At 59.6% G+C, this 12,349-nt stretch overlaps 1 protein-coding gene across 4 annotated transcripts in view; it reads left to right on the top strand.

The window, feature by feature from the left end:
* The first annotated feature begins 2,971 nt into the window (after positions 1-2,971).
* hipk3a (homeodomain interacting protein kinase 3a) overlaps positions 2,972-12,349 on the top strand; it is a 244,886-nt gene continuing 235,508 nt past the window's right edge. For 2 of the 4 annotated variants that reach the window (XM_052029053.1, XM_052029052.1), the window contains exon 1: positions 2,973-3,112. Coding sequence is in view for 1 of the 4 variants with exons in the window: in XM_052029054.1 (XP_051885014.1) it covers positions 10,563-10,575 (13 nt within the window). In the remaining 3 variants the exon portion in view is untranslated. Of the gene's footprint in view, positions 3,113-10,354; positions 10,576-12,349 lie in introns of all 4 variants that reach the window. The other 2 variants (XM_052029054.1, XM_052029055.1) reach the window with 2 other exon arrangements.

Below are 12,349 nucleotides of genomic sequence, written 5' to 3'. Positions count from 1 at the left end.
TTTGTACTAACTTAATGTAACTGCACTATATAATGAATTGACCTGTACAATCGGTTTGTAAGACAAGCTTTTCACTGTACCTCGGTACAAGTGCCAATAATAAACCAATACCAATACCTCAGTACATCAGGTGAGGAGGCAGAAAACACTGTGGTTGGAGTGAGGCAGAGAATTAATGAGGTGACTGGTATCTCAGGGTCACACATGGACTGAACACTGTTTCCCCCTCAATCCTCTGTGGGTTCTAAGCCAGTAGGTGATTGGTTCAAATCCTTCTCCTGTGACTTGAGAGCAAAAAAATCTAGATTATACTCTGGTCAATTATTGAGGGAGTTTTGCACTGTTGGATGTGCATTTGCTTGGGTGGGACACTAAACTGAGGCACAGGAGCAACAAACAAAATGCTGGAGGAGCTCAGCAGCTGGCAGTTGATAGGTGGATCCAGGCTATTCCCACTCTCCGCTCACCTCCTATGGTGATAAGACTATTGAATGGTTCCCTTATACAATGAGATGGACTCTTGACCTCACGATCTACCTTGTTTGACCTTGCACCTTATTGTCTTCCTGCAATGCACTTCCCTGTAGCTGTGACACTTTACTCTGTATTCTGTTATTGTTTTTACCTGTACTACCTCAATGCACTCTGTACTAACTCAATGTAACTGCACTGTGTAATGAATTGACCTGTACTGTACCTCGGTACAAGTGACAATAATAAACCAATACCAATCACCCCTCCTCATGTGGATCCACCTATCGCCTTCCAGCTTTTGCTCCATCCCTTTCCTCCACCTTTTTATACTGCCTACCTCCCCTCTATCTTTCAGTCCAGATGAAGCATCTCGACCCGAAACATTGACAGTCCATTTCCATCCACAGATGCTGCCTGACCTGCTGAGTTCCTCCAGCGTTTTGTGTGTTACACTAACTTGAGGTTCAGTCTGCAACCTCCAGTGAAGAGTAAAATATCCACAGCACAGTTTTGAAGAGTGCAGGAGAGCTCTCCCCTGTGTCCTGATCAATATTTGTCCTTCTGTTGTCACTCGAACATTGTCAGAATGTGGTACCTAGCAGTTTGCTGTGTGCAATTGTTACATTATGACAATGACTACACATTACATGTTCATTGCCAGCTGTGAAATGCTGAGGATATCCTTAGCAAAAATGACTATGGAAACGCAAGACGTTCTTTTTATTGCATGTGGCGGGAAGGGAACCTGTTTGCAACTTTACTTCTTTGTGAACTAAAATTCTAGATACTAGGGGTTAATATTCCCAAGCCATGTTTAATACATGCACTTTTTTCAAAAATGTCTGGAGACCATTTTAATAAAAGATGATGAAAGTATGCAAATACCCCATCAGAAAAATATGCAAAAGAGGAAGCATCTTAAAATTATAATTGACACGTGTTGGTGAGAAAGGTCATAATTTATACAAAAGAAATTTTTATATCAGAATTTCTGATTTGAAAATTTGAATTTTAAATTCATCTCAACAAACTTTTTTCTCCACAGGTTCCAATCAAATTCTAGCTGGGCATTTATATTTCTCCTCAATGATATTATGTTATTTTAAATTACCTCCTTTTACATTTGATAACACAAGGGAAAAAAAAGGTAGGAATAAAGAGGCTAGGAAAGGGAAGAAGAAGCATGGTGGCAGGGTTGGGGATAACTGAAAGTAATTACCATGCTTCTCTTTTCTAGCTTTTCCCCCCTCTCTCTCTCATCCCCCAGTGGATCTGATCTGCTATCCCCCTCCTCTGCCTATCACCATCTCTTACCTGCACCTACCTATCACCACCCTGTACTCACCCTCTTTTCTCCACCTATCACTGCTCTGCTTTTCCCTCCCTATATGTTGGGCTTCCCCTTCTCCTATCTTCAGTCCAGAGGAAGGGTCCTGACCCGAAATGTTGACCACCTGCTTTTCTCCACAGATGCTGCCCGACCTGCTGAGATCTTCCAGCATCTCAGCGTCTTGCATCCGCCTCCCGCTGTACTTTGGCCCCGCCCACAACCTTGGCCACGCCTCCCCCGCCGCCAATCTCCCATTGGCTCCGCCCCTTGCCGCTCCACCCACTGATCTGCAAACGCCCCGCCCCCTGCTGAACTAGGGCCACGCCCCATTCCTGGTCCCGCCCCTGAACCCCTGCCCGCCTCTCCCCCGCTGGCCCCGCCCCCTAGTGCCGCTGGCCCCGCCCCCTGACGCACGAACCACAGACCGCCCTGCCCCGCCCCCTGCCGTCAGGCCCCGCCCCTAGTCCTGGCCACGCCCCCCCGCCGCTGCCCGCTGGTCCCGCCCCCTACTGCCAGACCCCTCCCCTATTCCTGGCCACGCCTCCCTAGCCCCTGCCCGCTGGTCTACTGCTGGCCCCGCCTCCTGATTTGTTCCGCCCCGCCCCCAGCTCTCCTCAGGCCCCGCCCCTATCCCTGGCCACGCCTCCCTAGCCCCTGCCCGCTGGTCTCCTGCTGGCCCCGCCTCCTGATTTGCTCTGCCCCGCCCCTGCTCTCCTCAGGCCCCGCCCCTATCCCTGGCCACTCCCACCCGGCCACAGCCCGCTGACCTCTCGCTCCGCCCCGCCCCCTGATGTACTCAGGCCCCGCCCCTATCCCTGGCCACGCCCCCCCAGCCCCAGTCCGCGGGTGTCCCGCTGGCCACGCCCCCACCACCAGCCGGCCCCGCCCCGCCGGGCCTGGTGCGCAGGCGCACTGCGCTCCCTCCGACGGGCCGGACATGTTGTTGTTGTGCCGGAGCTGCGAGCGGCGGCCGAGCGGCGCCGCCACCGTCTGATCGTCCGCCCACCGCCCGCGGGTCCACGCCCGCCGCCCCCCCCGGCCATGGGGCGGCCGAGCCGGCAGTGCGGCTGAGGCACGGGGCCCGGGACAGGCCGGGACAGCCGGGCGGCCCCGCTCCCGCTCCCGATCCGTCAGCCCGGCCCCGGCGGCGGCCGTGCGATGGCGGCAGCGGGCTGAGGGAGCATGGCGCGGGCCCGGCCCCGGCTCCGGCTCCGGCTCCACGGCGCGGCGGCGGCGGCGGCATCCGGATCGGCGCCGGCATCGGGATCGGGCCCGCGGCACCGCTCGGCGCTCCTGCCTCCCGCCAAGGTAAGGTCGGTGCTGGGGGGCCCCCCACGTCACTCCCCCCCCCGTCACCCCCCCGTCACTCCCCCCCCCGTCACCCCCCCCCGTCATCCCCCCCCGTGACCCCCCCGTCACCCCCCCCGTCACCCCCCCTCCCCGTCACCCCCCCTCCCCCGTCACCCCCCCCCCCGTCACCCCCCCCCGTCACCCCCCCCGTCACCCCCCTCCCGGCTGACCGGTAAACCTGGCCCAACTATTCGGCAGTGTGAGGCTTCACTATAATCTGATCTTTCCCTGAACCACCCTGCTCTCTGACCTTTCCCCCTCCCTCCGATCTCCCTCCCTCCCTCCCTCCCTCCCTCCCTCCCTCCCTCCCTCCCTCCGATCTCCCCTCCCTCCCTCCCTCCCTCCCTCCGATCTCCCCTTCCTCCCTCCCTCCCTCCGATCTCCCCTTCCTCCCTCCCTCCCTCCGATCTCCCCTCCTCCCTCCCTCCCTCTGATCTCCCCTCCTCCCTCCCTCCCTCTGATCTCCCCTCCTCCCTCCCTCCCTCTGATCTCCCCTCCTCCCTCCCTCCCTCTGATCTCCCCTCCTCCCTCCCTCCCTCTGATCTCCCCTCCTCCCTCCCTCCCTCTGATATCTCCTCCCTCCCTCCCTCCCTCCCACCGATCTCCCCTCCCTCCAATCTCCCCTTCCTTCCTCTCTCCCTCCGATCTCCCCTTCCTCCCTCTCTCCCTCAAATCTCCCCTTCCTCCCTCCCTCCCTCCCTCCCTCCGATCTCCCGTTCCTCCCTCCCTCCGATCTCCCCTTCCTCCCTCCCTCCCTCCGATCTCCCCTCCCTCCCTCCCTCCGATCTCCCCTCCCTCCCTCCCTCCGATCTCCCCCTCCTCCCTCCCTCCCATCTCCCCCTCCTCCCTCCCTCCCTCCGATCTCCCCTTCCTCCCTCCCTCCGATCTCCCCTTCCTCCCTCCCTCCGATCTCCCCCTCCTCCCTCCCTCCCATCTCCCCCTCCTCCCTCCCTCCCTCCCTCCCTCCGATCTTCCCTTCCTCCCTCCCTCCCTCCCTCCGATCTCCCCTTCCTCCCTCCGATCTCCCCTTTCTCCCTCCCTTCCACCCATCTCCCCCTCCTCCCTCCCTCCGATCTCCCCTTCCTCCCTCCCTCCCTCCGATCTCCCCTTCCTCCCTCCCTCCCTCCGATCTCCCCTTCCTCCCTCCCTCCCTCCCTCCCCTTCCTCCCTCCCTCCCTCCGATCTCCCCTTCCTCCCTCCCTCCAATCTCCCCTTCCTCCCTCCCTCCGATCTCCCCCTCCTCCCTCCCTCCCTCCGATCTCCCCCTCCTCCCTCCCTCCCTCCCTCCCTCCCTCCGATCTTCCCTTCCTCCCTCCCTCCCTCCCTCCGATCTCCCCTTCCTCCCTCCGATCTCCCCTTTCTCCCTCCCTTCCACCCATCTCCCCCTCCTCCCTCCCTCCGATCTCCCCTTCCTCCCTCCCTCCCTCCGATCTCCCCTTCCTCCCTCCCTCCCTCCGATCTCCCCTTCCTCCCTCCCTCCCTCCCTCCCCTTCCTCCCTCCCTCCCTCCCTCCCTCCGATCTCCCCTTCCTCCCTCCCTCCGATCTCCCCTTCCTCCCTCCCTCCCTCCGATCTCCCCTCCCTCCCTCCCTCCGATCTCCCCTCCCTCCCTCCCTCCGATCTCCCCCTCCTCCCTCCCTCCCATCTCCCCCTCCTCCCTCCCTCCCATCTCCCCCTCCTCCCTCCCTCCCTCCGATCTCCCCTTCCTCCCTCCCTCCGATCTCCCCTTCCTCCCTCCCTCCGATCTCCCCCTCCTCCCTCCCTCCCATCTCCCCCCTCCCCCCCTCCCTCCCATCTTCCCTTCCTCCCTCCCTCCCTCCCTCCGATCTCCCCTTCCTCCCTCCGATCTCCCCTTTCTCCCTCCCTTCCACCCATCTCCCCTCCTCCCTCCCTCCGATCTCCCTTCCTCCCTCCCTCCCTCCGATCTCCCCTTCCTCCCTCCCTCCCTCCGATCTCCCCTTCCTCCCTCCCTCCCTCCCTCCCCTTCCTCCCTCCCTCCCTCCGATCTCCCCTTCCTCCCTCCCTCCGATCTCCCCTTCCTCCCTCCCTCCGATCTCCCCCTCCTCCCTCCCTCCCTCCGATCTCCCCCTCCTCCCTCCTTCCCTCCCTCCCTCCGATCTTCCCTTCCTCCCTCCCTCCCTCCCTCCGATCTCCCCTTCCTCCCTCCGATCTCCCCTTTCTCCCTCCCTTCCACCCATCTCCCCCTCCTCCCTCCCTCCGATCTCCCCTTCCTCCCTCCCTCCCTCCGATCTCCCCTTCCTCCCTCCCTCCCTCCGATCTCCCCTTCCTCCCTCCCTCCCTCCCTCCCCTTCCTCCCTCCCTCCCTCCCTCCGATCTCCCCTTCCTCCCTCCCTCCGATCTCCCCCTCCTCCCTCCCTCCCTCTGATCCCCTCCTCCCTCCCTCCGATCTCCCCTTCCTCCCTCCCTCCCTCCCATCTCCCCCTCCTCCCTCCCTCCGATCTCCCCTCCCTCCCTCCCTCCCTCCGATCTCCCCTCCCTCCCTCCGATCTCCCCTTCCTCCCTCCCTCCCTCCGATCTCCCCTTCCTCCCTCCCTCCCTCCCTCCCTCCCTCCGATCTCCCCTTCCTCCCTCCCTCCCATCTCCCCTTCCTCCCTCCCTCCCTCCGATCTCCCCTTCCTCCCTCCCTCCCTCCGATCTCCCCTTCCTCCCTCCCTCCGGTCTCCCTCCCTCCCATCTCCCCTCCTCCCTCCCTCCCTCCCTCCCATCTCCCCCTCCTCCCTCCCTCCCTCCCTCCCTCCCTCCCATCTCCCCCTCCTCCCTCCCTCCCTCCCTCCCAACTCCCCCTCCTCCCTCCCTCCCATCTCCCCCTCCTCCCTCCCTCCCATCTCCCCCTCCTCCCTCCCTCCCATCTCCCCCTCCTCCCTCCCTCCCTCCCATCTCCCCCTCCTCCCTCCCTCCCTCCCATCTCCCCCTCCTCCCTCCCTCCCATCTCCCCCTCCTCCCTCCCTCCCATCTCCCCCTCCTCCCTCCCTCCCTCCCTCCCTCCCTCCCATCTCCCCCTCCCTCCCTCCCTCCCTCCCATCTCCCCCTCCTCCCTCCCTCCCTCCCATCTCCCCCTCCTCCCTCCCTCCCTCCCATCTCCCCCTCCTCCCTCCCTCCCTCCCATCTCCCCCTCCTCCCTCCCTCCCATCTCCCCCTCCTCCCTCCCTCCCATCTCCCCTCCTCCCTCCCTCCCTCCCATCTCCCCCTCCTCCCTCCCTCCCTCCCATCTCCCCCTCCTCCCTCCCTCCCTCCCATCTCCCCCTCCTCCCCCCTCCCTCCCATCTCCCCCCTCCCCCCTCCCTCCCATCTCCCCCCTCCCTCCCATCTCCCCCCTCCCCCCTCCCTCCCATCTCCCCCCTCCCCCCCTCCCTCCCATCTCCCCCCTCCCCCCCTCCCTCCCATCTCCCCCCCTCCCTCCCATCTCCCCCCTCCCTCCCTCCCATCTCCCCCCTCCCTCCCTCCCATCTCCCCCTCCCTCCCTCCCTCCCATCTCCCCCCTCCCTCCCTCCCTCCCATCTCCCCCCTCCCTCCCTCCCTCCCATCTCCCCCCTCCCTCCCTCCCTCCCATCTCCCCCTCCCTCCCTCCCTCCCATCTCCCCCCTCCCTCCCTCCCTCCCATCTCCCCCCTCCCTCCCTCCCTCCCATCTCCCATCCCTCCCTCCCTCCCTCCCATCCTCCCATCCCCCCCTCCCTCCCTCCCTCCCTCCCATCCCCCCCTCCCCCTCCCTCCCATCCCCCCTCCCCCCTCCTCCCTCCCATCCCCCCCCTCCCCTCCCTCCCTCCCATCCCCCCCCTCCCCCCCTCCCTCCCATCCCCCCCTCCCCCTCCCTCCCATCCCCCCCCCTCCCCTCCCTCCCTCCCATCCCCCTCCTCCCTCCCTCCCATCCCCCCCCTCCCTCCCTCCCTGCCTCCATCTCCCTCCCTCCCTCCCTCCCTCCATCCCCCCCTCTCTCCCTCCCTCCCATCTCCCCCCCTCCCTCCCTCCCATCTCCCTCCCTCCCTCCCTCCCTCCCATCTCCCCCCTCCCTCCCTCCCATCTCCCCCCTCCTCCCTCCCATCTCCCCTCCCTCCTCCATCTCCCCTCCCTCCCTCCTCCTCCCATCTTCCCCTCCCTCCCTCCCTCCCCTCTCCCCTCCCTCCCCCTCCTACCTACTTCTCCCCCTCCCTCCTCCCTCACATCTCCCCCCCTCCCTCCCTTCCATCTCCCCCCTCCCTCCTCCCATCTCCCCCCCTCCCTCCCGTCCCATCCTCCCCCCCTCCCTCCCTCCCCTCCCATCTCCCCCCTCCCTCCTCCCTCCCATCTCCCCACCCTCCCCTCCCTCCCTACCTCCCATCTCCCCCCCCTCCCTCCCCTCTCCCCCCCCCCCTCCATATCCCCCCCCCTCCTCTCTCCATCTCCCCTCCCCCCTCCTCCCATCGCCCCTCCCACCCTCCCTCCCATCTCCCCTCCCCTCCCTCCCTGCCCATCTCCCCTCCTCCCTCCCATCTCCCCTCCCTCCCTCCCTCCCCTCCCCTCCCTTCCTCCCTCCCAATCTCCCCTCCCTCCCTCCCATCTCCCCTCCCTCGCCTCCCTCCCTCCCATCTCCCTCCCTCCCTCCCTCCCTCCCATCTCCCTCCCTCCCTCCCATCTCCCCTCCCTCCCTCCCTCCCATCTCCCCTCCCTCCCTCCCTCCCATCTCCCCTCCCTCCCTCCCTCCCATCTCCCCTCCCTCCCTCCCATCTCCCCTCCCTCCCTCCCTCCCTCCCATCTCCCCTCCCTCCCTCCCTCCCATCTCCCCTCCCTCCCCTCCCATCTCCCTCCTCCCTCCCATCTCCCTCCCTCCCTCCCATCTCCCCTCCCTCCTCCCTCCCTCCCATCTCCCCTCCTCCCTCCCATCTCCCCTCCCTCCCTCCTCCCTCCCATCTCCCTCCCTCCCTCCTCCCTCCATCTCCCCTCCCTCCCTCCCTCCCATCTCCCCTCCCTCCTCCCTCCCATCTCACCCTCCCTCCCTCCCCCATCTCCCTCTCCCTCCCTCCCTCCCATCTCCCTCCCTCCCTCCCCCATCTCCCACTCCCTCCCTCCCTCCCTCCCTCCCCCATCTCCCCCTCCCTCCCTCCCTCCCATCTCCCCTCCCTCCCTCCCTCCCATCTCCCCTCCCTCCCTCCCTCCCATCTCCCCTCCCTCCCTCCCTCCCATCTCCCCTCCCTCCCTCCCTCCCATCTCCCCCCTCCTCCCTCCCCCCTCCCCCCTCCCCCCTCCCATCTCCCCCCTCCCCCCTCCCATCTCCCCCCTCCCCCCTCCCCCTTCCCATCTCCCCCCTCCCCCCTCCCCCCTCCCCCCTCCCATCTCCCCCCTCCCCCTCCCCCCTCCCATCTCCCCCTCCTCCCTCCCCCTTCCCATCTCCCCCTCCTCCCTCCCCCTTCCCATCTCCCCCTCCTCCCTCCCCCTTCCCATCTCCCCCCTCCCATCTCCCCCTCCTCCCTCCTCCCTCCCCCCATCTCCCCCCTCCTCCCTCCCCCCCATCTCCCCCCTCCTCCCTCCCTCCCCCCTCCGATCTCCCCCTCCTCCCTCCCTCCCTCGCTCCGATCTCCCCCTCCCTCCCTCCCCTGCTCCGATCTCCCCCTCCTCTCTCCCTCCCTCCCTCCCTCGCTCCGATCTCCCCCTCCTCCCTCCATCCCTCCCTCTCTCCGATCTACCCCTTCTCCCCCTTTCTGAACCCCCCCCAAAACTATCCATGATTTGGTAAATATTTGTCACTCACCTCAACTGTCTGCACCCCACCCCACCCCGCCGTCCCCCATACTGTCCCTGACACCATCTCTCCCACAAAGCTGACCATGAACCCCAACACCATCTCATCACTGCCCCAGCTCCCTCATCCCGATCTCTGCCAAATGGTCCTGCCCTCTCTCTTGACCAGATTGCCCCGAGTCGTTTCGGACCCCTCGTGTCATCTGGGCCCTGTCCCTCCCTCCTGAACCATCCTGCCTCTCCTCTCCACTTCCACTGCCTCCCAGGCTGTCCTGGCCCTGAGCCTCTGAACTGTTCTTGCCCCCTTAACACTTCCTAAGCTGTCCCCTCTGATACCCCTCCAAAGTTCTGTTTCTAGCCTTACCTGCCTCCTGATCTCCCTACCTCTTATTCACAGAGCAACACTTGACCTCCCCAGCTCCAAACTTACCTGATTTGTGCCCTCAACCCCCCCCCCATACTGTTGCATTCACATCTTCCCAAACTATACGCCCTTTCTACCTTACTGAGCTCCAAAACTCCAGTAGAGGTGCCCACTTTTGTTCTTAATTCACAAACTTCGTAGAAACCACTGTTTCAAAAAAAAACATTTTGCCCCAAACCTTTTGTAAATGTTAGCCATCGTGGATTAATGTTGGTCTGCTCCAGGACTCTTGAGTGCCACTGCATTCCCCAGATCCCATTTCGACCTTACTGTCCCCAACTCCTGCCCTAATAAGGCTGCCATCCTGATGGGACGTGGTGCTCTTGCTGCAGAAAACATTTGCTCGTGTGCAACAACAGAACTGGCATGCTAGTAAATCAACAACAGCAGAAGGATACACAGAAATGTGATGACCTCCACGAAAATCTTGTACCGAGGACTCCCTGTTTGTGAATTACGTTGCTGCTGTGCATGTTCTCTGGACTCTGAAACGTTTTAGAAGCATGTTAAATGTATAATGTTTTAAATGGGATTAGAAGCCATATCTGTGTGGTGCTGGTAGCTTACTTTAAAAATGATCTCATGTTAGCACACAACACCGTGTGACTCCTGTGAGCTGCAGTCTGATGGATGAGGTTTCTAGTTGCATTGTAAAGCTGGCTGTTTGTCAGGGCCCAGCTCTCGAGCGCTGGTGATAATGTCTGCAGTGTAGGAAGCGGGGGCTTAGTGAGAGTTTGGTGATTATAAAGACGGAAGACAAACTCCAGAACCCCAATTGGATCTGTTCAGCTTCATTACTGAAAATGAGTCTTTTATTTTAAACTCACATAGAACATTCCAGAAAGAAACACAAGTCAGAGTTAGATCAGCCAGCAGGTAGATTTACAATCTGGTTGTGTGCCAGTCATTGGTAATTTGTGGATCTTTCCGATGCCTGGATATCAGCAAACAGGGAGAAAGCTTCCCCTGTGCCATTGCACGGAGGTGAATGTTGCTGAGGGTTTTGATGGGCTGAATTTTATTTTTTTTTCCCTGCATCTCAGCTGCTGGGCCTCCTTTGCCATTGAGAACTGGGTCATGGAGTAGCAACACACACAGGAACTCATTCCAGGAAAGCATTCTTTAAAGGTCTGGATCGAACAGGAATGGAGTGCAGCTGAGGAAGAGCTGAGGGCTCTTGCATTCTGTTGTGGCTGAAATTTTGATTCTTTTTCGCTACAAGAAGTTCAGATATCGGGAGGAAGGAAGTCCATGTGTTATTTCTGTGAGTTTTTAGCCAGCTGCCTGCTGGAGGAGGGGAGGGGAGGGGAGTGTTGCTGAAGGGGGTGGGGTGATCCTCTCTTCATGTTGACCTGACAACTGCTCTTGCTGAAAAGTGTCACTGTTACAGTCGTATTTAGAAAACCATTTCCAGAGGGTTTCTGGCCCCTTCCATTGCTGGCGTGGACCCGGGGGAGGGAGCGTCTAGGACTGGACGCACACCTCTCCCCAACTTTTTTTCTACCCCCTTATCTAGTTGTAAAAGGAGCCAAATATGAAATTGTAAGTTGGTGAGGATTCTTTGTTACGGTGGTGCATGAAGTGTGGATAGTGCAAGAGAGCTTCTGCTGATGAATTGTTAGTAGTTTGAAACATTGGGAGACCTTGTGGAGGTTGAAAGACTGAGAGATTTGGCAGCTGTTTTACGTGTCATGCCATGTGCATATGCCAAAAGTTTCTTTAAACTGCGGCTTGTGAAGCAGGGCTGTGTATCGGGACGAGCTGCTTTCTCCACATGCGTATGCTGACCTTACCTATGTCAAAAGAAGGAAGTTTACTCCACTTTTGTAGAAAAATCGGAAGTTGGTTTGCTCGTGTGTCGGCTCAAGGTCCCCTTACCTGTTTCTCAGCAGGATCTTAACAGGGGTAGGAAATGAGTAAAGTTTGGGTTACGGTGTGTCGCTCTGTTGCATTGATCCACTCGAACTGTGCAGGATGTTGCTTTGTTGACGTCACCACGCAATACACTGCTGCTCATTGAAAATGAGAGCACAAAGGAGCATTTTCCAGTCACTGGTGTTTGAAGCTCTCGCCCCAGGACAGCAAACAGCCTTAGTCAGAATGCCTGGCCTATTACACTATCGTGGTATTTCGGTTTACTGGCTGCTCAGCAGTGGATGTCACATGTTTCACTGGGCTACTGTACGGCATTCTGAAATCTTAACTCTTCATGGCCCGGATAGGAAGCTGATCACATTCCAGTCCGCTGCACTTCAGCAGAATCTAAGTCATCACTGGAAACAGATTACTTAATGATTATCGCAGTTGTTGTGGGAGTTTACTTTCCATGTTTCCTATACTATAACAGTGACACACTTAAAAATACTTAATTGGTTTGTAACATGCGACATATTCAGGTCAAGAAAGGCATGGTACAAATGTAAGTCTTTATTTGGAAAAAGAAAGATGGGAATAGAAGGACATGCCAATAGATTGAGATAAAGCAGTGTGTGGAACATAAACTGTATCACAGACCATTGGGTTGGAATACATTGTTCCGGTTCTATAAAATCCTTTTGACGGTTTGAGCTGATTGTACAACTGCAATTTCTTGAGAGCTTATTGGTGGTGTTGAGGGGAGGTGCAGGTTACAAAGGAGAGAATATCAGTGTTTTTATCACTTGGGGGATCTGGACAAAGAAAAATAATGCATGGTGCCCTTTGCAAAGAAAGGTAAAATGATTGCTGTTTGTTGTGCTGAAGAAGTTAACCTATTGGGTGCTTGTCCAATGCAGCTGATCTTCTGACAGATGAGCTGCAAATTTTTTGTGGATTTATTGCTGCCTGCTTGAAATGAGAACTTATTGAAAGAATGAAACACTCGCAATCTTTACTGCATTTTTTTTTGCCAAAGCCCCTTCAGGACTTAGAGGGTCAAAGTGCTGCTGCTGCTGCTTCAACTGTTTGGATCTGTTCCATAGCACAGCTGAGCTCTAGAGCCAACAAGTATCAGGTTAAATTATCAGAATGAAGGTGCAGTGACGGAGCTGAATCGCTGC

This window comes from Pristis pectinata, chromosome 14 (genome assembly GCF_009764475.1).
Source record: "Pristis pectinata isolate sPriPec2 chromosome 14, sPriPec2.1.pri, whole genome shotgun sequence".
NCBI lineage: Eukaryota > Metazoa > Chordata > Chondrichthyes > Rhinopristiformes > Pristidae > Pristis > Pristis pectinata.
Note: the sequence above shows the minus strand (reverse complement) of the source record. Positions and strands in the feature narration are given on the sequence as shown.